The sequence below is a fragment of the Dermacentor variabilis genome, chromosome 10 (genome assembly GCF_050947875.1).
Source record: "Dermacentor variabilis isolate Ectoservices chromosome 10, ASM5094787v1, whole genome shotgun sequence".
In the NCBI taxonomy this organism is placed as follows: Eukaryota; Metazoa; Arthropoda; class Arachnida; order Ixodida; family Ixodidae; genus Dermacentor; species Dermacentor variabilis.
In genome coordinates, this window is record NC_134577.1 from 4,181,523 (window position 1) to 4,206,402 (window position 24,880).

The 24,880-nt window shown below is 46.1% G+C and overlaps 1 protein-coding gene across 9 annotated transcripts in view; it reads right to left on the reverse strand.

Moving 5' to 3' along the window:
* Nucleotides 1–24,880, reverse strand: part of Snp (Snipper) — a 78,800-nt gene that overhangs the window by 17,467 nt on the left and 36,453 nt on the right. For 2 of the 9 annotated variants that reach the window (XR_012823232.1, XR_012823231.1), the window contains exons 7-8: nucleotides 24,241–24,337; nucleotides 796–986 (exon numbers count right to left, since the gene is read on the reverse strand). Coding sequence is in view for 7 of the 9 variants with exons in the window: in XM_075671351.1 (XP_075527466.1) it covers nucleotides 24,019–24,187; nucleotides 24,241–24,337 (266 nt within the window). In the remaining 2 variants the exon portion in view is untranslated. Of the gene's footprint in view, nucleotides 1–795; nucleotides 987–19,907; nucleotides 19,937–23,605; nucleotides 24,188–24,240; nucleotides 24,338–24,880 lie in introns of those variants that run through there. The other 7 variants (XM_075671350.1, XM_075671346.1, XM_075671348.1 and 4 more) reach the window with 6 other exon arrangements.

Below are 24,880 nucleotides of genomic sequence, written 5' to 3' on the forward strand. Positions count from 1 at the left end.
ATGCCATCGGGCAAAAAAGGATGTTCATCCAACCACCACCATGGCTCTAAGTGGCGCTGGCTAACACTCCTAGGGCTAGACCTCGTAAGCATAAATACCCAAGTTAGCTGGGGGGGCAGTAGGCTTCGGCATCGCAGGGAGGGGGGGGGGGGGGGTATCCTGAACCCCCCTTCGGGCTTGGAGAAAAAACAATCCGCAGATAGCATACGCTGTTGTGAGCATCCCAATTAAATTTTGCAGTGGTGTGCTATGCGGGGTGCTTTCAAGCGGAGCGTGAAGTCACCTATTTGAGCGCAGCTCTCCATTCCTGCATTGAGTGTTGACGTGCCTCGGCGTCCCTCGTAACAGAGCGAACAAGCACAGTGAAAGATGAAAGAGCAAGTGCGGAGGCCGGGGGCTCATGAAAGGCAACGATAGCAAAGAGAGTGTGAGGAGGAGAGCGAAGGAGGGTGCAGCAGAATCATGAGGCGAAAAGCAGACGAAGAGGGTATGGATAGTATGGCAAAAGCGTGAGAAGAAAAGCATAGTGCCATGCAAGACGGCCTCTGTGGCAATGATAGCTACGAGATGGCAACATAGTAGCAAGTGTCAGACATGTGGAAACAAAGCACTGCAAGAGCAGAGGTCTGTCTGCAGCGGCTGCTGTGAATTGCGCCCATGCGTCACCCATGTGCTGCCTCTCACGATCTCTGTTAACTGCATTTATCAAGAGAAACATAACTCAATAGTGGCAAGGTAGGCAACCGGAGGCATGCTCGCTACGCGATCGGTCTCTGGTACCTCTGGCACACCCACCTTGCGAGGTTGAAGTAGAGCCTAAACCTGCACAAGAACGTGCGCAGGGCAGACGCTGCCTTCCCTAGAAACTGTGGTATCCCTGGTTGATTGTAGATTATTTAAGAGCACGGGTCTTGCCCTCCATACGGGTGTAGACTGGTCCCACCAAGTCTAGTCCCATGACCTCGAACAGCGCTGCCTCGGCGCAACTGTAATAGTAAAGGCGCAACTGGCTCAGTAGCACTTCTCTGTAGCACTACACAGCTCTTATAACAGCTTTTTTGCTGTTATTATCACAGGGCTCAGAATACCAAGTGGATCCAAAGTTCTTGCCGAAGCCTGTAGCAAACCTGTAGGATGAATCGCTTCGTGTTTCAGTTTATGGTGAGCAACTCCTAAACAGTTTTTGAGTGGTACTTGAATTTACCGCTCTCTGTATGTATTCAAGCCCTATAACGCACATCATTGCTGATGCCACCCTGATATCAGCACTGAGGTTTACAATGCTATCAGTGTCAAAGCATCGCTGTTGAATTTCACTGCTGGAACTCCATTATCTTAGCTTCATTCCTGGCAAAGGCATCACTCGCTGCTTCTTCTATGTACACCCATCTGGTGATCAAGTATCGTAGAGGCAAATAGACAGCACCCGTGGCATGTCCTGCAATTCCTCGGGCATGTTAGCAAGATGACGCTTCACCGCGACTGCTAGCACGAAAGGGCTACGTGTGGCACCAAATGGAACTCGTGTCCTGTGCCACAGCTTGAAGTCAGCATTGTTATGGTCTTCAGTAGGTGTATGCACAAACCAAAGGAAACCAATGCATCGTGGTCTTCTCTTTTGATGTCAATCTGGAGGATGGATGGATGGATGGAATAACTTTAATGAAAGGTCCTGCGAGCTACGGGGCGCAAGGCCCCATAGAGCGGGCTACTCCCACGTTGGGACCGGGAGTTGCAACTACCTGGCCGCATCGTGGGCTCACTGGACGGCCCAGAGGTTCTCCGCCAGGTTTGTGCTGCGTAATGCTTCTTGCAGCCTGGCGGAGCCTTGATTCTTGTTTGCGTGGGTCTGACCACACGGGCAGAGCAAGTGATATAGGTCTAGTGTGCTATGGCAATTTTCGCAATATGATGTTGTGGCATGTAGTCAGGCATGTAGTGATGCAGTCTGTTCTGTGTGGGGTACGTGTGTGTTTGAAGCATCCTGAACGTGAGGGCTTGAGGCCTGGTGAGTTTATTGTGAGGTGTGCTGTATATTCTGCGGTCTAGATAAAAGTGCTTTGTGATCTCTTTATATGTAGAGGGAAGGTCCCGATTCTCGCTTGGATGGTCATGACTAGAATAGGTGGCGTCGCAGAGGGTTAGGTCTTGCGCGCTCCTGTGAGCCATCTCATTGAGATTGGGAGGGGTGTCCTCAATCTCTCCAAGGTATGCCAGGAACCAGCAGATGGTGTGATGCTGCAACGGTGCGTATCTATTGATTATTTGTAGTGCTTGGCTTGCAATGGTTCCTTTCTGAAAGGCTTTGACGGCCGAGCATGAATTGCTGCAGACGTGGGTGGTGGTCGGGTCTGTGAGCGCGAGTGTGATGGCGACCTGTCCTGCTATCTCGGACTTGTGGGTCTTGACTGTGAGAGCGTTTGTGACTCGACCTTGCTTATTGACCGTGATGGCAACGAAGGCCTTCTTGGACGGGTACTGTGCCGCTTCCACGAAACAGGCTAGGATCTTCTTATCACGTATTTTGCGCAGGATGAACGATCCGCATGCCAGCCTTCTCGGTTGATGGTGTGTGGGGTTCATGTTCCACGGGAGTAGGCGAACCGTGCAGGTTTACGTGTGTCTGTCGGAACGCTTTGATATAGATTCTCGATTACTGTGGTGTCATGACCTAGTTTGGCTAGGATTTCTCTACCTGGTTTGGTTCCAGAGAGTCTTGTCCATTGAGCCCGTTCTTGAGCTTCGGCGACTTCTTCAAGTGTATTGTGTACACCCAGTTGCAGCAGGAGCTCTGTCTCGGTGTTCTTGGGGATTCCCAGTGCTAGTTTGACTAGCTTCTTCAGTTGTACATTGAGTTTGTCCTTCTCTGCTACCTTCCATCTGTGCATGCATGGCCACCTTGTACGTGAAGTGGCATAGCGCAAAGGAGTGTGTTAGCTCGAGGAGATTTTCTTCCTTAAGGCCGTGTTGTAAATTATGGGGCTTTACGTGCCAAAACCACTTTCTGATTATGAGGCACGCCGTAGTGGAGGACTCCAGAAATTTTGACCACCTGGGGTTCTTTAACGTGCACCTAAATCTAAGTACATGGGTGTTTTCACATTTCGCCCCCATCGAAATGCAGCCACCGTGGTCGGGATTCGATCCCGTGACCTCGTGCTCAGCAGCCTAACACCATAGCCACCGAGCAACCATGGTGGGTACAAAGGGTATAGCCGCCGTCCGTCCGTCCGTCCGTCCGTCCGTCCGTCCGTCCGTTGTCTGTTTGCTACGCGTCGTATGAGATTCAAGGCATTATTCGACTTTGTCACGATCTTCTCCACTGTCGCGGCGTTAAAGCTGTTACTCTCAATGAGCTTCCCGAGGACTCTGATTTTGCTGACGTGTGGAATGGTTTCTCCGTCTTTTGGTCTGATAGTAATGGCGTGTGTGTCTCTGATTTCGCTCTTTGGCTTGGGACCGCTTCTCGATGGTTTGTAGACGAGGAGCTCCAACTTCGCAGGCGAACATTGCAGGCCCGTGGGAGCAAGGTATTTCTCGATCGTGTCGATCGCTTGCTGTAGAGCGTTCTCAATTGATCCTAGGCTACCTCTGGGGATCCAGAGCGTTACGTCATTTGCGTATATGGTGTATTTGCCTAGGCCGGCTAGCGCAAGGTTATAAAGCGTTGGGGAGATGCAAACCTTGCGGGGTGCCCTTGCCGCCGAGTTTGTATTTCCGGGACTTGATTTCCTTTAGACGGAGGGTGGCCGTTCTGTCGCTCAGAAACGATTTTGTATAGGTGTAGAGTCTCGTGCTGAGATCGAGGTTGGAGACAGTGATAAGATCTAGTATGCGGTCATGTGATAAGTCATCGAAGGCCTTTTCGAGGTCTAGCCCTAGGATTACTCTTGCGTCTCTCGTGTCTGCGTCAATGTTTGAGGAGCTTCATCGCGTCTTGGGTGGACAGCCCGAGTCTAAAGCCGATAATTGTTGCGGGGTAGATATCTTTTTCTTCAAGATGTTTCGAGAGCCTGTTTAACACCGCATGCTCGGCCACATTGCCGACGCAAGACATCAGCGAGACAGGTCCGAGGTTATTAATCTTGGGCGCCTTGCCAGGCTTTGGGATGAGCACGATGAGGGCCGTTTTCCAGTCTTCGGTTAGTGCTCCATTCCTCCAGATTTTGTTGATTTCCTCTGTGAGGGTTTCGATGGAGGTTTCGTCTAGGTTTCTAAGTGCCTTGTTAGTTACGCTGTCCGGCCCCGGCACTGACTTGCTGTTTAGGTTCTCAAGCGCCGTGCGTATCTCTTCGGTTGTGAAGTCCCAATCTAGCTCTGGCTTTGTCGCGATTTTCTTCGGCGGTCGTGCCCCTAGCATTTTTGGCCAGCGGGAGGTACTTGTCGGCGAGACAGTCAATGAGCTAATTTTTTGTGGTAATCCTGAGTTCCTCATGCAAGATCCTGTTCAGCATGCGACCCTGGTACGCTTTGGTTCTGGTTCTGTCTAAAAGATGTTTGAGCAGGTGCCACGTCGTCCCGCTGTTGATGCGGCCGTCCGGGGCGTCACACACTTTGTTCCATTGCTGGTTAGATAATTGCATGCAATATTCTGCAATCAGCTGGTTGAGGGAAGAAATTCTTTTCCTCAGCCGTCGATTGTGTCTTTGTTCTTTCCATCTCCTGGTGAGCGATTGTTTGGCTTCGAGCATGTAAGCCAGTCAGCTATCCATGCTTTCAACGGGAGATCTGTCTCTATTTCCTTCGTGGCCGCCTTAATGTCGGCCATTAGTTGCAACGTCCATTGTTCCATTGATTCTCTGCCTGTTCGACGTTCGAGCCTGAACTTACGGAAATTGTCCCAGTTGACGTAGGTCATTTTCCTGGGTTCTCTGGATGGGGTGTCAATCGTTGTCTCAACAGTGTGATGATCGCTGCCCAGATCCTCGAAGAGGTTGTTCCACTGATAGTTTGGAACGTTGCAGACGAAAGTGAGATCTGGTTGACCGAGTTACCCGTTCTTGCAGGGTATGTGCCGTTCGTGATGAGCGTTAGGCCAACTTCATCGGCGTCGTTTAATAAGTCCTTGCCCTTGACTCTGCTGGCGACGTATCCCCAGGCCGTGTTAGGGGCGTTGACGTCCCCGGCCATGATCATGGGGTTGTCGCCGGCACGGTTGCGGGCGAGCTGGAATATTTGTTTAAATTTTTGTGCTCTGTGCTTGGGGCTGCTGTAAACGTTTAGGATGAATATGCTCTTGGCTCTAGGGAAGACTTCCGTGAGAATGAATTCACAATTGCTGCGGTCATGATTAATGCTGTGTGTCGTGTGGGCTAGCTTGTTGCTGACCAACGTGGCGATGCCTCTGCATTTGTGTTGCGGTGTTGTAGCAGCCACGTCATAGCCAGATAGCAAGGGTGTAGCGGTATTTGTCTCTTGTAGGAGAATGACTTGGGGTTTGCTGCAGGGGGGCCTTTTTGCAGACGTAGCCCCTACAATTCCATTGCCAAAGGCGAAACAGTTCAGTTTGCACAGCCATCTTTGTTGCTGGCGTTGGGTGGCTTTTGTGAGCCCACGTTGTTGCTTTGTCTATCGAGCGATAACGCCCGAAGGAGCTTGGTGATAAGTAGACTGTGGCATCACAGACAGGTGGTCTAGCGTTGAGCTTTGCCCCGTGGCTGTTGACCATTTCCATCATGTGGTTGATTTGTAGTGTTATCACGCCGTAACTTTTCTTAGGGTCCCTAAAGTCGTCGCAAGTTTGTCTTGCCCTTCCTTCAGTGATGCGACGATAGTTGCAAGCCCACCGAGCAGTTCCTTGATTTCCTTAATGTCGCTGTCCGTGCTCGAGGGATGTGTGTTTGTCACGGATTTTCTCTTATGCGGAATGTGCATGGTTTCCTCGACCGGTACTTACACTACCATGGGTACTGGTGTGGTTTTGGTGGAGGCGTTTTGAGTTGTCTGATTTCCTCGACAAGTTGTGTGAATTTTCGCCTTAACTCTTTGTTTTCATGTTCTAGTCTTTTAATCGTATTTCCTATTTCTACTTGCTTTGGCTGTGCCTATGGACTCACCTGGCTGGCAGCCTGCTGTTGGTGCTGCTGTTCTTGTCGTTCCTGTTGTTGGTGCTGCTGAACTCGTTGGGCCCACGTCAACCGGTCATCACCGCCAACTCGTGGGCTGGGGGCGAATCGTATCCTTGACGTGGATCTCTGGCTCGGGCTCCGGGAGTGTCTTCCGGACCGTGACGACGAGCGACCGCGGTTCCTCGATCTTGAGTGCCCCCGCTCGCCGGACAAGCAAGCATCTGCGTTGGTGGCCACATTGTCATTGATGGCGCTACAATCGGCGTTCTTGAGCGGCGGGAAGTCTTGCTGACTCAGGGCAATTGGTCCTGATCTCGTGGTGCTTTTGCTTGCATTTGCTGCGATTGTTCTTTCAAACCGTCTTTTTCGAATGACGTAGAGGAGTTGGAAGTGGTTCGTGCATTCCTTGCTGGCCGTGACATGATTTCCCTTGCAGAGCGCACACTTGATCGAGGTGCACACATGGTCTGCGTTAGGGTTAGCTAGTCCACAGCCTTTGCAAATGGCGTCATCGGGCGAGGGGCATAAGTCGGCATGATGGACGAGTCTGCCGCACACATGGCACATGGCGATCTACTTGCAGTAAAGAGGACACTTGATCAGGGCGTTGTCGTATCTGACATAGTTCAAGACTCGAAAGCCGTCGAAGGCTATGATGACCGTGCCAGGTTCCTTGATTCTCTTTGCCGCCAAAGCAAGTGGGTTGCGTGGGTTGACGATCTTGCGGTTTATGGAGTCCTGCGTCTCATCGAGTGGAACCCCTCTTATAACGCCTTTGCGCGTTTCGTGCGGCGCCGTTCTATATGCAGTGGTTTCAAACGTTTGTTCTCCTATGGAAGCGTTGCGGATCCTGAGGTATTCCGTTGCGTTCGCTTCGGATGGTGTGCTGACCACCATAATGTTTTGCTTCAAAGTGGGGCATATCATGTCCTCGCTTCGCTCGTTAGGTTCGATGCAAGCAGCCATGCAAATTGCTTTGGTGACCATAAGTTAACCTACCTTGGCTGTGTTAATTCCGCCACGTATGCGAATCACGATCTTGATGTCATCTTGAGGCAGCACGGGCATCTTGCTTGCTTTGATCACGGAGTTTCTCCCCATTGAGACGGTTGCATTCATATTTCCTCCCTTTCGCTGGAGGTTAGCAAGGTTGGGCTGGCTCAATGCAGTCTTCATTACAGACGGGCGTGGCGCCACGATAGTCCAGCCGGCGTCTGCGGTGAAGTCCTCGGGGCTCATTTCATGGCCTTTGACTTCATATGCCATCGCTGTAGGGTCGTTCTTGGGTGGAAGGCTCATTTGTTGTGATCGCTGGAGGTGCCCACAGCCGGGGTGGGCGTGGGGAGGTCTGAGGTTGGCGGCGGCTTGGTAGGAGCCTAGACGGTCGTTAATGGTGGCGGCTGTACTTGTCGTTAGGCTTAGAGACCGTGGCGGGACGGCGAGAGATGAAATCACTAGTAAGAAAGTTCAGAGGTCACGCACTTGCCGAAATGCGGTCTCCTTAGGTGGAAAAGAACTTCAAGGATCCGATTCTGAGTAGAAAATGCACAAAACTGGGCAAAAGGCATATTTAAATTGGTGAGAAAGCGAGAGCCGGCGCAAATGCATCTGCAGCAAGCACATGCTTCCAATCTGGAGGAATGCCTTTCTCAATATAAGTGCTGAATACAATGGCCAGGCAACGAAAGTTAAAGAGGAGTACCAGCACATGAGGATTCAGCTTTGGACCCGTTGGCAGAGTGTCGTTGAGCGAAAGAGAACCAGACGCTTTCGCAGATGTACCAAACACTATTCGCATCTTGTTTGTGGTACTGTGTGGTGGAAAAACATCGCGATGCGGGATATAATAGATCCGCGTTGCAGAACTGTCGGGCTTATCTTTGGGCACCCTCTCAGCGAAACCATGTTCCAGGTGGAGCAGGATACAACCGTGACTGTTTGGGTGATTGGTTCTTGCAGGGTCCATCAATATGTCTGTCTTCACAGCAACCAAGGATCCCCGCACTTTCTTGAACTCTTTATTTATAATCTTGCAGCAGTGAGCCCGCCAATAAGAATCTATTCTTATGTGACTAGTCAGGAAGGTTACCGGTAACGTCCGCCAGTTGCAAACACCAGTCACCTCGTTCATCTGGATCGCAATGTCGGGGAGAGGCAGCTAATCGGTACAGATTTCACCAATTTCGAGGGCCTCCACACAGTGCTTCCTATGTTCGCACTGGCTCCTCAACCACAGTCGGACTCAACGCCACTTGTTTCTCATGATGTTAGTGGCTCCGCCAAATGGGTAGAAGGTCACTTCCTCATCCCCAACAATCTCCAGGTTCAGTTCTTGTGAGAGACGTTCCGTTATGAAGGATCACTGACTGCCACTGTCAAACAGGCAGTGAGTGCAACGCTTTCATTCAGAGCCATCAGCCCAGACTTGTACAGTTTAGAATACCACAGTATTCTTGGTTGCTTAGCGACTGTGGAGTGCAGTTAAGCGATGTCACATGCCAACTGCTTTTTGCCCGAAGCTTCACTACCTATTTGGATCGACCTTGGTGTGTCCTCGTCGTGAACTTATAACTGAGCACACCGCTGCTGCTGATGTTTCTTGTTGGCGAGATCAGCACGTCATTTAAATAGGTATAAAGGATTCTTTTTTAAGTCAATTCAGCTTTGTTTGAAATTTTGTGTTGTCATGTTTAATTATTTTTCCTGTGTCAAGCATAGAATCATGTCAAGCAGGGGAGCAATGAATAACACAATACAAACAAAAGTAACCCTGCTCTCCATGCGTGTGCACATGTGTGTCGTCAAAGTCAGCACAACATGGTATTCTGAAACTTCTCTTCCAAAAGCGCAATATGGCGCAATGAGAAGAAACAGCGGCCTCGGTACATTGGAATCGCAGCATGAGGGCCGCGCCGCGGGCCCTGAAGTTGCGGGTAGAATCGGCAATATGTCTGACAGCGGCATCAATGTGAGAGATGCAACTCGTAGCAAGATAGGAAACTTCTGGACCCAATGTGTTTAAGATGCCGGTTGGAAGTTCTCGCATTATTCTGGCTGTTGCATACAAAGCAGTTTTTCTACAGTTTTTCTACAAAGAAACTGCATGGCGCTGTTTCTTTGGGCACCCAAGTTGTGCAAATTTGCTTTCTACTCCATCATAACATGTTTCAACCGTAAAAAAATTTTTTTTTCGCTTGCTGCAAAAAAAAGTATTTCGATTCTTTTTTTCCTTCAGGAAAAAAGGGCGTTATAAGAAAAGTTACATAAGCAAAGGGTGATTAATATTCCAAACAAGTTGTTTCACTTATTGTCCAGTCAGGCAGGTACATTATAACATCAGCTGATTGGCTGCCAGCTTAAGAGCTGAACCCAGCAAAAGTTGGTCATGGAAGAGGTCCCTTAACATAAAGCATATTGCATAAACACAATCTCATTCAGAACAAATGGACGCAAGGTTAACATATCTAGAGAGTGTTACAGGCACTGGTGCTGGCTTGGCAATTCTAGAAAAATTCACTATTTGCTGAATGGAAAAATATCTTGCATAAACCAAAGCACAGTAAAAAAGAAAACAATTGCAAATGCAATGCAACAGCAAGGCTCTGCATATTCGTGGAAAAAGGAACTTACAAACACACTCAAAATAGACGCTTTTAGATATATGTGCCCTTTTTTTTTTGATATATGTCAGCTGAAAAGCAAAAGGCTTACAAAACGTTTTGTATTTCTTTTAATTTCAACATCTCTGTATTCGGCCCCGTAAGCCTTTAGTATAAAAAGGCCGTAATTTCAACCAGTTTAGCAAAGAAGGATGTTTCAAAAAGGCTCTTTAAATTTGTGGTTTCAACTTCCATGCCGCTGCCAACACAAAATGGTTGTGCGCCGCCGTCGGCTAGAAGCGACCGCCAAACCGCCGCCAGTTGAAACCGACGCGGCGCACACCTCTACCCATAACCACCCTTGCTGATGTCACTGACAATGGGTTCTGAACCACTTTTCAGCTGAAGCTTCGCGACCTATTTGAATAGACCTTGGTGTTTCCTCATCACGAGCCCATAACCAGAGTTTCATGCAATAATTACCAGAGGGAACTCTGATGATAGTACCTACAGGAGCTGCAATAGGAGTGGTTGTACCAGCATGCGAATTATGGGAAGTGCATTGCCTAAACTTCGTCCTTCTGGCTTTAAACGGCTTCGTGACTTGGTAAACTCGTCATTTTCAACAATGTACTGCGTAATAAATAATTTAATAAACATTATTAAAATCGTCCGATGGCAGGATTCGAACACAGGTCCTCTAGCCCAGAAACCTGATATTGAAACCACTACACAACGGACGCATGCACCAACAAGCGATGTGAAATGCCCTTATGAACTAATCACATGCATGCCAGTGCCTTGAGATGCTTGGCGCATTTTGATTTGGTCACTCAATAAACTCAATCATTGCAATTAGTATAGTAGCAACTGTGCATGTTCACTGCATCTTCTACACTTCCAGTATAGACTGCTCTGAAATGTACGACAATGAAGGCATATAAAGCGTAAAAACAAAGCCACACGAATGTCTCAACCCACAAGCACGAAGATCAGACAGATCCAATACCCATCATTCCCATGGTGGGTCAACTATAGCAGCGCCAAAGTTTCCTCTACTATATTGTAGGAAACTCTATGCCCATAACCGCCCTTGCTGATGTGACTGACAAATGGTTTTGAACCACTTTTCACACGAAGCTTCGCGACCTATTTGAATCGACCTTGGTGTGTCCTGGTCATGAACTCATAACCATGCATACAATTCTGGCGCCACCGTCTACTGGAGTTTCCTAAGGGGCGCTGTGCCACCATGGGAATGACGGTATATGTGTCGTCGGGGCTTGTGTTGGCTGGTGTTGTAAGAGGCTTCGTCTGAAACACGGATATGGCTACAGAAATAACGCATTCTTAAAGTAAGATTTTCATAAGAGGTTTCCATTCACCCATGCTACACCTTCCAATGAAGTTTACTCACCTGATCATAACCATCATCATCCTCAGCCTATGCATTTTCCTGCATTCTCCAATTACCCCTGCCCTGAACCAACCGAATTTCGTCACTCCATCTAGTCTTCTGCCGTCCTCTACTGCACTTCCCTTCTCTTGGCACACATTCTGTTACCCTAATGGTCCACCTGTTATCCAACGGTTACCTAGTCTGCGCATTACATGACCTGCCTAGCGTCGTCTATGCCTGTTTGCTCTCTGATCCAAACTGCTCTCTTTCTGTCTCTTAAAGTTATGCCTAGCATTCTTCGTTCCATCCCTCTTTACGCTAACCTTAACTTGTTGTCAAGCTTCTTTGTCAGCCTCCAAGTCACTGTGCCGTATGTCAGAACCGGTAAAATGCACTGATTGTATACTTTCCCTTTCAATGACAATGATAAGCTCCCATTCAGGAGCTCACAATGTCTGCCATATGCGATCGAACCCATTTTTATTCTCCTGTGAATTTCCTTTTCATGGCCAGGGTTCCCTGTGATTAATTGACCTAGGTAAGCGTACTCCTTCACAGACTCTAGAGGCCGACTGACGATCCTGAACTCTTGTTCTTTTGCCCGGCTATTTGTCATTATCTTTGTCTTCTGCATATTAATTTGCATATTAAGCCAGCCTCGTTACGATTTCATTCATTACCTCTATGTCATCATCATCATCTCACTCTTCTAAGGCTGCATATTTGTTTGCAAGTACCAGTCTAAATTTGTCTGCTTTTACCCTTACTGCCTCCAAGTTGACCTGTTTTTTCTTGACCAATTTTACTCTCTCTCTGTTTAAATTGAGGTGGATCCTGGCTCTCACTAACCTATGATCACTAAATTTTACCCTACCTATTACTTGAACATCCTGCACTATGCTGGGATCGGCAGTAAGTATGAAATCAATTTCATTTCTTGTTTCACCATTGGGGCTTTTCCAGGTCCATTTTCAGTTGATATGTTTCTTGAAAAAAGTGTTCATTATTCTCAGCTTATTCCTTTTTGTGAATTCTACCAGCATCTCACCTCTAGCGTTTCTAGAATCAACACCATAGTTGCCAATTGCCTGTTCACCCGCCTGCCTTTTCCCCATTTTTGCATTGAAGTCCCCCCATTACTACTGTATACCGCATTCGCACTCTCATCGCTAATTCAACATCTTCATCTCAGTGGTGGAGCGTAGGTTTGTACTATCTTTAATCTATATCTTTTATTGAGTTTGATTACAACTACTGCTACCCTCTCGTTGATGCTGTAGAATTCGTCAATGTTGCCCGCTATGGCTTTATGGATTAGGAATCTTACCCCGTATTGCTTCTTGTCTGGGAGACTTCTACGGCAGATGACATGGCCATTATTCAGCAATGTGTAAGCCTCACCAGGTCTTCTAATCTCACTACGGCCGATAATATCCCAAACAATGTCTGACAGTTCTTCGAAGAGTCCTGCTACGTTTGCCTCCCTCGAGAGGGTTCGGGTGTTAACAGCTGCAAGGGTCAATTTCCATTGGCGGCCTGTCGGGACCCAGATATTCTTAGCACCCTCTGCTGTGTTGCAAGTCTGACTGCCGCCTTGGTCAGGTGCTCCGCAGCCACCAGGGACTGAGGGCCATTTCATTGAGGAGATCATTTCATTAGGGAGGTTGTGGCCAAATACTACACCAGGAAGGCCAATTCCTGTTCTGGTGAGGGACTGTCTTTGTTCAAGCTTAGTGGGCCTTCCTAATTTGGTTGTACCTGGATTAGTATAGCGCCACTCGCTCTTGGCATCTTTTGCCGGTGTCAGGCGCCACTACTAGCCTGCAGATGCAGTGCACTGGAGGATGTCATACGCAGATACACCATTGTTAAGGAGAAAAAAATAAAAAAAAATAAAGGGGCGAATTTTAACTTCTGTCTACCGCATAAAACATAAAAGATAGCTAAAACATAGAGAGCATAAAACATAGCTCAGTAAGATAATGCCTCAGGTGGCTAGGCTACCTTGTCGCCGACAAGTACGGCCCAGAGAGCCCTACATGCGTAAGAGATCCCCTAATTTGTCCGCTCTTTGCGTATTCTTGCCGATCAGTACAGGCGGCACGACATAGTGTCAATTCTCGGTTGCCCTAGGCTCTTGTTTCCTGCATCTTACGCATGCACGCGGACTTGAGTGCGCCTAGGTACACGATAAATTTTTGCTAAATTTGAACAGCGTTTAACACTTGTGCGTAAAAATAAAAAAGGAAAGATTTTCAGCGCTTACCAAGAGGCCCCAAGTGTCGTATGATCCGCTCGTCGCGCCTGCTTGTCTCTTGTCAGTGTTCCTGGGTGGCTATTCAGAATGTTCAATCGCATTACCGTGCTGAGATTTGCACAAAGCAGGCGACCTTGACAGCGGTGGCTCTCAGTGGTGTCTTCCTCCTTTCTACAGCTTTGGACATTGATTATACTAGAGCTAATGACAAGGAGGGAATGGGGGGAGGGGGGGGTACCTAACTTCCTAGTTTTTCTGGGAACGCAGCCAGCCTAAGCACTAGGGAGACGGGAGTTGTATGCCTCATTTAACCTACAGTGGTGCCTTCTTCGATCAGACAAGGCCGACCAATCTGAGCTCGGTTAAACCGCACACATAACACTTGACTGGAGAAACCGGGTAGTTTATGACCTGCAGGTTAGTGGCCATAAATAACAAAGGAAAAAAATTACAACTGTTTCAAAAATTTTAAGAGGGTCCCCGTGCGGACGGTTGTGGCAAAGATATGTAACTCCCTGTTACAATGATTAAAAATTAAATTATGGGGTTTTACATGACAAAACCACTTTCTGATTATGAGGCACACCATAGTGGAGGACTCCAGAAATTTCGACCACCTGGGGTTCTTTAACGTGCACCTAAATCTAAGTACACGGGTGTTTTCGCATTTTGCCCCCATCGAAATGCGGCCGCCGTGGCCGGGATTCGACCCTGCGACCTCATGCTCAACAGCCCAACACCATAGCCACTGAGCAACCAAGGCGGGTGTTATAATGATAAACTAGAAGAAAAGAGATAAAAAAGGAAAGAAAGGAAGAAAATTGGGAATTTGAACTCGTCACCCCTGAATGTTGGCCGGAAAGATGGCTCAGTCGGTTGGTCCGCCAGGCCCCAGGTTACTTTGAAGCGGCATAGCTCATGTCCAGAGCCTCATACTTACGTGGAAAGAGCCTGATGTTGTCTGCGATGGTTGATTTTTTCCCAGTGGTTGGAAGGCATACTTTCTTATAAAAATGGCCGACCGTTGATGAGAGGGAACTCGAGCGGCTCTAGAGACTAGGAAAAGCCTAAGCAGGTGTGAGGCGAGCACCGCACGCTTAGCGCCTTAGCGTGGGAAACTCGCCCGAGTAACTATACCAAAGGATGCTGCTCGCGAGAGCGAAATATCTTTGTCTAATTATGATAACCCTAATATGACTATTTTTGAAAAGAGAATGGCCCTGAGGGCTGTACTACGAATGCTATGACTGATAATTTTCTATATTCTTTTTTTCGTTACTCACCTACAATGCATAATCAAGTGAAGAAAAGCAAGAACAGATGACAAACTGTTCCAAAGTGAGAGCGAATCTTGTCATCTGTCCTCCAACTTTAGAGGACCGTTGATACTTTTTGGTGGTGCAGCGGTGGCATAGAGGTAGAACACCTGCCTCGCATGCAAAAGGTCCATGGTTCGAATCCCGGTGCCGCGCAATTTTCCACCGGATTAAAAAAAAAAAATCCGCGTGTTGATAAATTGCATAAACAGGCCTGGAGTGTGGCCTGATCCCGGTGACCAGAACCGGTAACGCACTTCCTCACCAGAGCAGGATTGGCCATCCTGGTACAGTACTTGGCCACAACCTCCTATATAAACACAACAATCAAACCTCGGCCCTCAGTCCCCAGCAGCTGCGAAGCAACTGACACGGCGGCGGTCAGACCTACAATGCAGCGGAGGGTTCTAAGAATCCCTGGCTCCGGGCAGGCCGCCATTGGATTATGGACCTGGCAATGTTTAACGCTAGAACGTTATCTAGTGAGGAGAGTCTAGCAGTGTTAGTGGAGGAATTAGAGGGCAGTAAATGGGATATAATAGGGCTCAGTGAAGTTAGGCGGCCAAAAGAAGCATATACAGTGCTAAAAAGCGGGCACGTCCTGTATTACCGGGGCTTAGCGGAGAGACGAGAACTAGGAGTCGGATTCCTGATTAATAAGAATATAGCTGGTAACATACAGGAATTCTATAGCATCAACGAGAGGGTGGCAGGTCTTGTTGTGAAACTTAATAAGAGGTACAAATTGAAGGTCGTACAGGTCTACGCCCCTACATACATCCAGTCATGATGACCAGGAAGTCGAAGGCTTCTATGAAGATGTGGAAATGGCGATGGGGGGAGTGAAAACAAAATACACTATACTGATGGGCAACTTCAATGCCAAGGTAGGCAAGAGGCAGGCTGGAGACAAGGCAGTGGGGGAATATGGCATAGGTACTAGGAATGGCAGGGGTGAGTTATTAGTAGAGTTTGCGGAACAGAATAATATGTGGATAATGAATACCTTCTTCCGCAAGCGGGATAGCTGAAAGTGGACGTGGAGGAGCCTGAAGGGCGAGACTAGAAATGAAATAGACTTCATACTCTGCGCCTATTCTGGCATCATACAAGCAAGGTACGCTGCAGTGACCATAGGATGGTAAGAACTCGAATTAGCCTAGACCTGAGGAAAGAATGGAATAAACTGGTACATAAGAAGCCGATCAGTGAGTTAGCGGTAAGAGGGAAAATAGAGGAATTTTAGATCAAGCTACAGAACAGGTATTCGGCTTTAACTCAGGAAGAGGACCTTAGTGTTGAAGCAATGTACAACAATCTTGAGGGCATCATTAAGGAGTGTGCAATAGAAGTCGGTGGTAACTCCGTTAGACAGGATACTAGTAAGCTATTGCAGGAGACGAAAAATCTGATGAAGAAACGCCAATGTATGAAAGCCTCTAACCCTACAGCTAGAAAAGAACTGGCAGAACTTTCGAAGTTAATCAACAAGCGTAAGACAGCTGACATAAGGAAGTATAATATGGATAGAATTGAATATGCTCTCATGAACGGAGGAAGCCTAAAAGCAGTGAAGAAGGAACTAGGAATTGGCAAGAATCAGATGTACGCGTTAAGAGACAAAGCCGGCAATATCATTACTAATATGGATGAGATAGTTCAAGTGGCTGAGGAGTTCTGTAGAGATTTATACAGTACCGGTGCACCTACGACGATAATGGAAGAGAGAATAGTCTAGAGGAATCCGAAATCCCACAGGTAACGCCGGAAGAAGTAAAGAAAGCCTTGGGTGCTATGCAAGGGGGGAAAGCAGCTGGGGAGGATCAGGTAACAGCAGAATTGTTGAAGGATGGTGGGCAGATTGTTCTAGAGAAACTGGCCACCCTGTATACGCAATGCCTCATGACCTCAAGCGTACTGGAATCTTGGAAGAACGCTAACATAATCCTAATCCTTAAGAAAGGAGACGCCAAAGACTTGAAAAATTATAGACCGATCAGCTTACTGTCAGTTGCCTACAAAGTATTTACTAAGGTAATCGCAAATAGAATCATGAACACCTTAGACTTCTGTCAAGCAAAGGACCAGGCAGGATTCCGTAAAGGCTACTCAACAATAGACCATATTCACACTATCAATCAGGTGATAGAGAAATGTGCGGAATATAACCGACCCTTACATATAGCTTTCATTGATTATGAGAAAGCGTTTGATTCTGTCGAAACCTCAGCAGTCATGCAGGCATTACTGAATCAGGGTGCAGACGAGCCGTATGTAAAAATACTGCAAGATATCTATAGCGGCTCCACAGCCACCATAGCCCTCCATAAAGAAAGCAACAAAACCCCAATAAAGAAAGGCATCAGGCAGGGAGATACAATCTTCCCAATGCTATTCACAGCGTGTTTACCGGAGGCATTCAGAGACCTGGAGTGGGAAGAATTGGGGATAAAGGTTAATGGAGAATACCTTAGTAACTTGCGATTCGCTGATGATATTGCCTTGCTTAGTAACTCAGGGGACCAAGTGCAATGCATGCTCACTGACCTGGAGAGGCAAAGCAGAAGAGTGGGTCTAAAAATTAATCTGCAGAAAAGTAAAGTAATGTTTAAAAGTCTCGGAGAACAGCAATTTACAATAGGTAGCGAGGCACTGGAAGTGGTAAGGGAATACATCTACTTAGGGCAGGTAGTGACGGCGGATCCGGATCATGAGACTGAAATAATCAGAAGAATAAAAATGGGCTGGGGCGCGTTTGGCAGGCATTCTCAGATCATGAACAGCAGGTTGACATTATGCCTCAAGAGAAAAGTGTATAACAGCTGTGTCTTACCAGTACTCACGTACGGGGCAGAAACCTGGAGGCTTACGAAAAGGGTCCTACTTAAATTGAGGACGACGCAACGAGCTATGGAAAGAAGAATGATAGGTGTAAAGTTAAGGGACAAGAAAAGAGCAGACTGGGTGAGGGAACAAACGCGAGTCAATAACATCTTAGTTGAAATCAAGAAAAAGAAATGCGCATGGGCAGGACATGTAATGAGGAGGGAAGATAACCGATGGTCATTAAGGGTTATGGACTGGATTCCAAGGGAAGTGAAGCGTAGCAGGGGGCGGCAGAAAGTTAGGTGGGCGGATAAGATTAAGAAGTTTGCAGGGACAACATGGCCACAATTAGTACATGACTGTGGTTGTTGGACAAGTATGGGAGAGGTCTTTGCCCTGCAGTTGGCGTAACCAGGCTGATGATGATACTTTTTACGTTTAATATAATTGTACATGCAATAACAAGTTCTCATAATTAAAGAAAACAGGTTTTTGTGTAATAATAAAGCTAAAACAACCTTTAAGATGATGTTTTAGTAGGGAGTGAATCATTTTCACAGAAATAACACGCTTGCCAGGCACGTGTTATTGCACACTCTTCTATTGCACACTCCTTAATGATGCCCTCAAGATTGTCGTTCATTGCTTCAACACTGAGGTCCTCTTCCTGAGTTAAAGCCGAATACCTGTTCTGTAGCTTGATCTAAAATTCCTCTATTTTCCCTCTTACCACTAACTCATTGCTCGGCTTCTTATGTACCAGTTTATTCCATTCTTTCCTCAGGTCTAGGCTAATTCGAGTTCTTACCATCCTATGGTCACTGCAGCGTACCTTGCTTGTATGATGCCAGAATAAGCGCAGTGTATGAAGTCTATTTCATTTCTAGTCTCGCCATTCGGGCTCCTCCATGTCCAGTTTCGGCTAATCCGCTTGCGGAAGAAGGTATTCATTATCTGCATATTATTCTGTTCTGCAGTCTCTGCTAATAACTCTCCCCTGCTATTCCTAGAGCCTATGCCATATTCCCCCACTGACTTGTCTCCAGCCTACTTCTTGCCTACCCTGGCATTGAAGTCGCCCATCAGTATAGTGTATTTTGTTTTGACTTTACCCATCGCCGATTCCCCGTCTTCATAAAAGCTTTCGACTTCCTGGTCATCATGACTGGATGTAGGAGCGTAGACCTGTACGACCTTCTATTTGTACCTCTTATTAAATTTCACAAGACCTGCCACCCTCTCGTTAATGCTATAGAATTCCTGTATGTTACCAGCTATATCCTTATTAATCAGGAATCCGACTCCTAGTTCTCGTCTCTCCGCTAAGCCCCGGTAGCACAGGACGTGCCCGCTTTTTAGCACTGTATATCCTTCTTTTTTCCTGCAAACCTCACTGAGCACTATTATATCCCATTTACTACCCTCTAATTCCTCCAACAACACCGCTAGACTCGCCTCACTAGATAACGTTCTGACATTAAATGTTGCCAGGTTCAGATTTTAATGGCGGCCTGTCCGGAGTAATTACATGTAATTAATTATGTGTGCAAGTGCAATCTCGACTACCTTGTAAATGAAATTAATAGTGCTCTGCCACCAACTTTCTGAGATTTTCTTGCGCTGTATGACCTCTTCTACTGATTTGAAGAATGCTTTTTGGTATTTCATCCAAGGCCTTTAAGTTAAACTCGTGGGCTGTATGCACGAGTCCAACTGCACTGCAGACTGCAATTTCTTTCTTCTGCCTTTTTCTAGTTTATATACGTAAGTACATAGCTATAATTTGTTTTGTGCATTTCCTTTGATTCCTGCATCCATTGTTTCACAAACTGTTCTGTCGCCACTTTTGAATGACTTGGCTACTGTTCCAGTATAATGAAATTCAATGCATCTTGCTCTTGCACATTGCTTCCATCTGATACAGTTAATAGAAGTACATGCTCTGTTAGTCTCTTGAATTGCTTTTGTTTCATTACCCAATGCGTGAGGTAATCGATAGTGTCTACCAAATTGACATTTCCAAATTCCCTGAGTTTTCCAGGTTTTCCCTGAGTGCCTTTGCAAAATTCCCTGTTTGGCACAGAACTTGAGCGAACACAGAGTGAAAAAGAACGGAAAGGATGTAGTAATAAATATTCCCCCTCTCATGTTCGGTCATGACAAAGCAGAATGTTTCAACGCCTACTTCTGTTTCGTTTTCACTATGCCTTCTGCGGACGAGCTAACACTTCTCGAAACGACAAGTGACATGAATGATGTTGTAATCAGCATGCGCGGCATTGAATCGTTGCTTCGAGGACTCGACACTTCTAAAGCCTGTGGAGCTGATAACTTACCCAACTTCCTGTTCAAATCATGCGCTGAACTGCTTTCCAAGTACTTGAAATTTATTTTTGACAAGTTGCTGCTTGAAGCCTCCCTTCCTGATGACTGGAAAACAGGTATTGTGGTCCCTGTTCATAAGTCTGGCCCTAGAAGCGACGTTTCAAACTATCGTTCAATATCATTGACATCCATTGCATGTAACATACTAGAGCGTATTCTATTCACGAGCATTGTAGCTCATTTGAATACTATTTCTGTGATTATGTCCTCCTAACACGGATTTCGTAAGGGGTTTTCTTGTACTACACAGTTGTCAGAATTCACAAGTGATATTGTTTCTGCTTTGGCTTTCAGTTGAATGTATCTTCCTCAATTTCAGAAAGGCTTTCGACATGGTACCCCATTCATTGCTCATAGAAAAAATGCATAAATGTAAAATTCACCCACAGTTTGTCTCATGGGTTAAAGAATATCTTACCCTGTGCTGGCAGGTCATGGTCAAAAACGGGGTTCAGTCGTACCCGCAAGAAGTTACATCCGGTGTACCCCAGGGCTCCGTCCTGGGTCCTTTACTTTTTTTATTGTATATAAATGATATTGGCGAAGGTCTAACATCACAACTAAGGCTGTTTGCAGATGACTGCGTGTTACATAGGGTGACTAGCAGCATGGATGATGCCAGTCTGATTCAGCAAGACCTCAATTTAATTAGTGAATGGTGCACTAAGTGGCACATGCAGATAAACCTAACCAAAACAGTCAACATGACATTCACTCGAAAGAACTCTACAAATTTCTCTTACACCTTTAATAACAATTTCATAGCTAAAGTAACACAGTTTAAATACCTGATTGTTTGGTACACCCCAGAATTATCATGGCAGAAACAGGTTAACTATGTAACCGCTAAGGCAGGGAAAATGCTAGGTTTTCTTCATAGGAACTCCAGAGCATTCAGCACGTCTACACGAGAGCTGCTATACAAAAACGTACGTAACGTCCATCCTTGAGTACACCTGTATAGTGTGGGACCCTCTGACGGCACGTGACATTGATAAACTTGAGAGAGCACAGAATCTAGGTGTGCGGTATGTGTCAGGTTGATACAAAGTTAATTTCAGCGTTACGAGTGTTAAGGAAGAGTTTAAATGGGATACCTTGGAGGTACAACGCAGAAGGCTGCGACTGAAGCTTTCCCATTCCATATACTACGGTACAATTGGTACAGAAAGGGACAAATATATAATGCCGCCTCTTTACCGATCACAACACGTGGACCATGCGCTAAAGGAATGAGAAGTTCCATGCAAGACACAACTGAATACGAATTCATTTTTTCCAAAAACTATACAAGAATGGAATAGGTTACCTGCCGGTGTCGTCAACGTCGTATCAAATGATCTATTTTTTGCCCTGTTGAAGTGACTCAACTACCCCGTTTATTTTACCTTTTGGTTCAATTGCCCATGTATAACTTACCATTCTGAAACTTCTGTTGAATTTTTGTTGTTTTCTTCCTCCCACGTCGGGTAAAAAAAAAATATTTTGTGAACGTTTCTGTTTTGTAAAATCCCCCCCCCCCCACTGCAATGCCTTTTGGCGCCTGTGGGTACTGAATAAATAAATAAATAAATAAATAAATAAATAAATAAATAAATAAATAAATAAGCAAACAAATAAATAGATAGATAAATAAATAACTTTGTTTTATGTGAAGACAGGCTGACACGATGTCATCTGATGCTGTCACTCTCTAGTATGCATATTAAAAATTTTAAAAATCCACGTTGAATAGTAAGGAGTAGTAGTTATATTATTTAAAATGAAAACAGAAGGGAGGGGTTAATAAAATGCACAGCGAATCAAATAGCTTCGAAAAAAATAGTAAAGCCCATACCAAACTGAGTCAAACATACTCAAATATGAATAAAAAGAGATGCATACAGAAGCAAATATTTTCGAATATGAGCTATTTCGATCAACTGATAGCAAGCTCATTGCTATGAGGACTGAACTTTGTCACAAGAGTTTGACGTAATAGTTCTGCAGAAACCCGTAAAGTGGAGAGAAGTAATTATTGAAAAGAAAATCAAACATCCACCCGTTCGTAGCAATTGCTACAAAGGAAACCCATACAGGTTCCTGAAAAGAAAAGCCTCGCAGTTGAAGAAAAATTTATCCTGGTCCGGGACTCTAACCCGGGACCAACGCCTTTCCGGGGCAGCCACTCTACCATCTGAGCTAATCAGGCTGCTAGCAGATGGCAGGGCAAAGTCGAATTTGTTGACAACTCGAAGCAAAGCCAAGAGTTTGACGTAATAGTTCTGTGGAAACCCACAAGGTGGAGAGAAGTAATTAAAAAAGGAAAAATCAGACATCCACCCATTTGTAGCAATTGCTACAAAGGAAACCCATATGGGCCCCTCAAAAGAAAAGCCTCGCAGTTGAAGAAAAATTCGTACTGGTCCGGGACTCGAACCCAGGACCACCGCCTTTCCAGGGCAGCTGCTATACCATCTGAGCTAACCAGGTGGCTAGCAGGCAGATGACAGGGCGAAGTTGAATTTGTTGATGACTCGAAGCAAAGGCAAGAGTTTTACGTAATAGTTCTGCGGAAACCGTCAAGGTGGAGAGAAGTAATTAATAAAGAGAAAATCAAGACATCCACCTATCTCTCTCAGCAGCTGGAAAGTCAACATCAACTGTCCTGACATACCATCAGCCCATGCACAACGCCTCAGTGTTGCCTTTCCCTGCTTGATTAAGAAACACCTGCATGTCGGCATCAGAAAACACTGTTTTTTGACCTCAAGCTCCTTCAAAGAAGTGGTGGCACACTTCCTTTCCCGTTCCTTGCTCAATGTATCAGTCCTTTCTGTTCTCATCCTCCTTCAGCTCACGTTCACCCCATGGACCATTTCAAGCATCCTCTTGGTCAGTTGTTCAGTCAACGTCCGACTTTTTCACACTCTCTACTTCCTTTCCCGTTCCTTGCTCAATGTATCAGTCCTTTCTGTTCTCATCCTCCTTCACCTCCCGTTCGCCCCATGGACCATTTGAAGCATCCTCTTGGTTAGTTGTGCAGTCAACATCCAACTTTTTCAGACTCTCTAGGGGTCGTGAAAACGTTCTAATAAATTGATGCATCTTTTTTACTGCCCTTAAGGGCTCAAACTGCCACGAGCACGTCCTAAAGAGCTCCGGAGGCCTGTTAGTACACTTATTAGGCATATCGATCCTCATACTGGGACAGGAGATGGCAGGTGCACGTGTGTATAATTAAGGATTACATAGTGGGTCCCGTGACAATTGCCCCTTCCCACACCGTTAAGTTTCACCGTGTAACAATGCTGTATTGAGGCAAAGGTTACTTTCAGAAACCAATTTAATGCGTCATACTTTCCGAACTTCGAAGCCGTTGGCAAGGATTACAAAACCTGAGTTGGCAGCACTGCTAACTGCAGGCAATTGCTAACAGTAGCAAAAGTCGAAGTAGCTAGGCCTAGCGTTGCCGCGGTGGTCACTACGGCTGCCAGTGGATCTGCGTGCGAGAGTGCCGGTTCGAAGCGGAGATAATCAAAAGAGCGGCTGTGGTTCAGAAATGTGGTGACGACAAAAAGTCAAGAAAATCACATGGCGAAGAGCTCTTGCATCCAAAATTTCATACGTTCTTATGCACTGAATCTATGGGGCACGTAGTGGTGCCTTGAAGCCGTCCGAATTATCGGGCATGTCCCAAAAATCGGGCGCCCGGAAAATCGGTCGTTAACTGACAACGCCTCCAGCCCACGACACAGTGTCAAAGATGATTTGTTACAATTCCTCTTTATTACTCGAGCCAGCATTAGCGCAACTGTCGTTCCCTTTCAATAAATTTACAGCTAATTTTCCCTGATAGAGCACAATTCCCTGTATTTCCAGACTTTTCAAAGCCCCTGAGAATTCCTGGTTTTCCTGGTTGGTAGACACCCAACCTTGTGTGCCAGAGACAGTGCTACTGCAAGTATGCATACAGTGACAGGGACACAGTCTCAGAGGGGAACTGAAAGGTTTGATTTTTGTTAGTCACAACCATATGAAATCAACAGATAATGAAGCCAAGGAAATGATGTGGGTATTTATTTTAATTTATTTTAATTGAAGCGTAGAAATGATGAGCTAAAGGGAAATTAAAGCGGCTGAAAAAAACAACATTCCACCAATGGGGGCCAAACCCACAACCTCCACATTATGTATGTATTGCACTACCAATTGTGCTATGGCAGCAGCTTGTTCCTAGATTTACATTCTCTGGTATGGTTGACAAACAGTGGTAAGGGCACAGTAAAGCTAGAGGCTGGATATGCTCCTGAAGCACACTGATATACATGTCCTGTTGGATCTGAAAAGGCAAAAGGCTGCTGTTAAGGAGCCAAGAAGCCCTGCAAAGTACAAACAAGTAGCCACTCACCGATGCCGCTGTGGTGGCGTCCCAAATGAGGCAGCCCACAGAAGTGCAGTGCATCCAGCTGGGTCTTGGGCCAGTGACCCGTGCAATCTGAGAACGCCTGCACCATTGTTGTATCGCCATGGAAAAGATACTACAGCGATGTACTAGAACAGCACCGCTTTGTGTAGGGCTATGAATCCAATATATATATATATATATATATATATATATATATATATACACAAACACACACACACACGCACACACAGGGGGTTTCTTATATATGTATATAGGGGGTTCAGCCCGCAGGACCCAACGAAACATATGCAGGAAAGAGACGACAAACCTTTTGGAAGACGCGTTTACTTACCGCCTTTGGCTGGTGGACCAGCCTTCGTCCGTGTACTGTACTGTACTCTGGCGAAGGCTGGTCCACCAGCCGAAAACGTTAAGTAAACACATCTTCCAAAGGGCTTGTCGTCGCTTTCCTGTATATATATATATATATATATATATATATATATATATATATATATATAGCAAAGATAGATAATTATTTATTTCCATCACCATTACATTGATGGAGGGGATGGGAATAAAAGCGATTGACGCTTGACTAAGTTCCCACCCCCCGTACAGCAGGTAAGCAGTGGCATGTGAC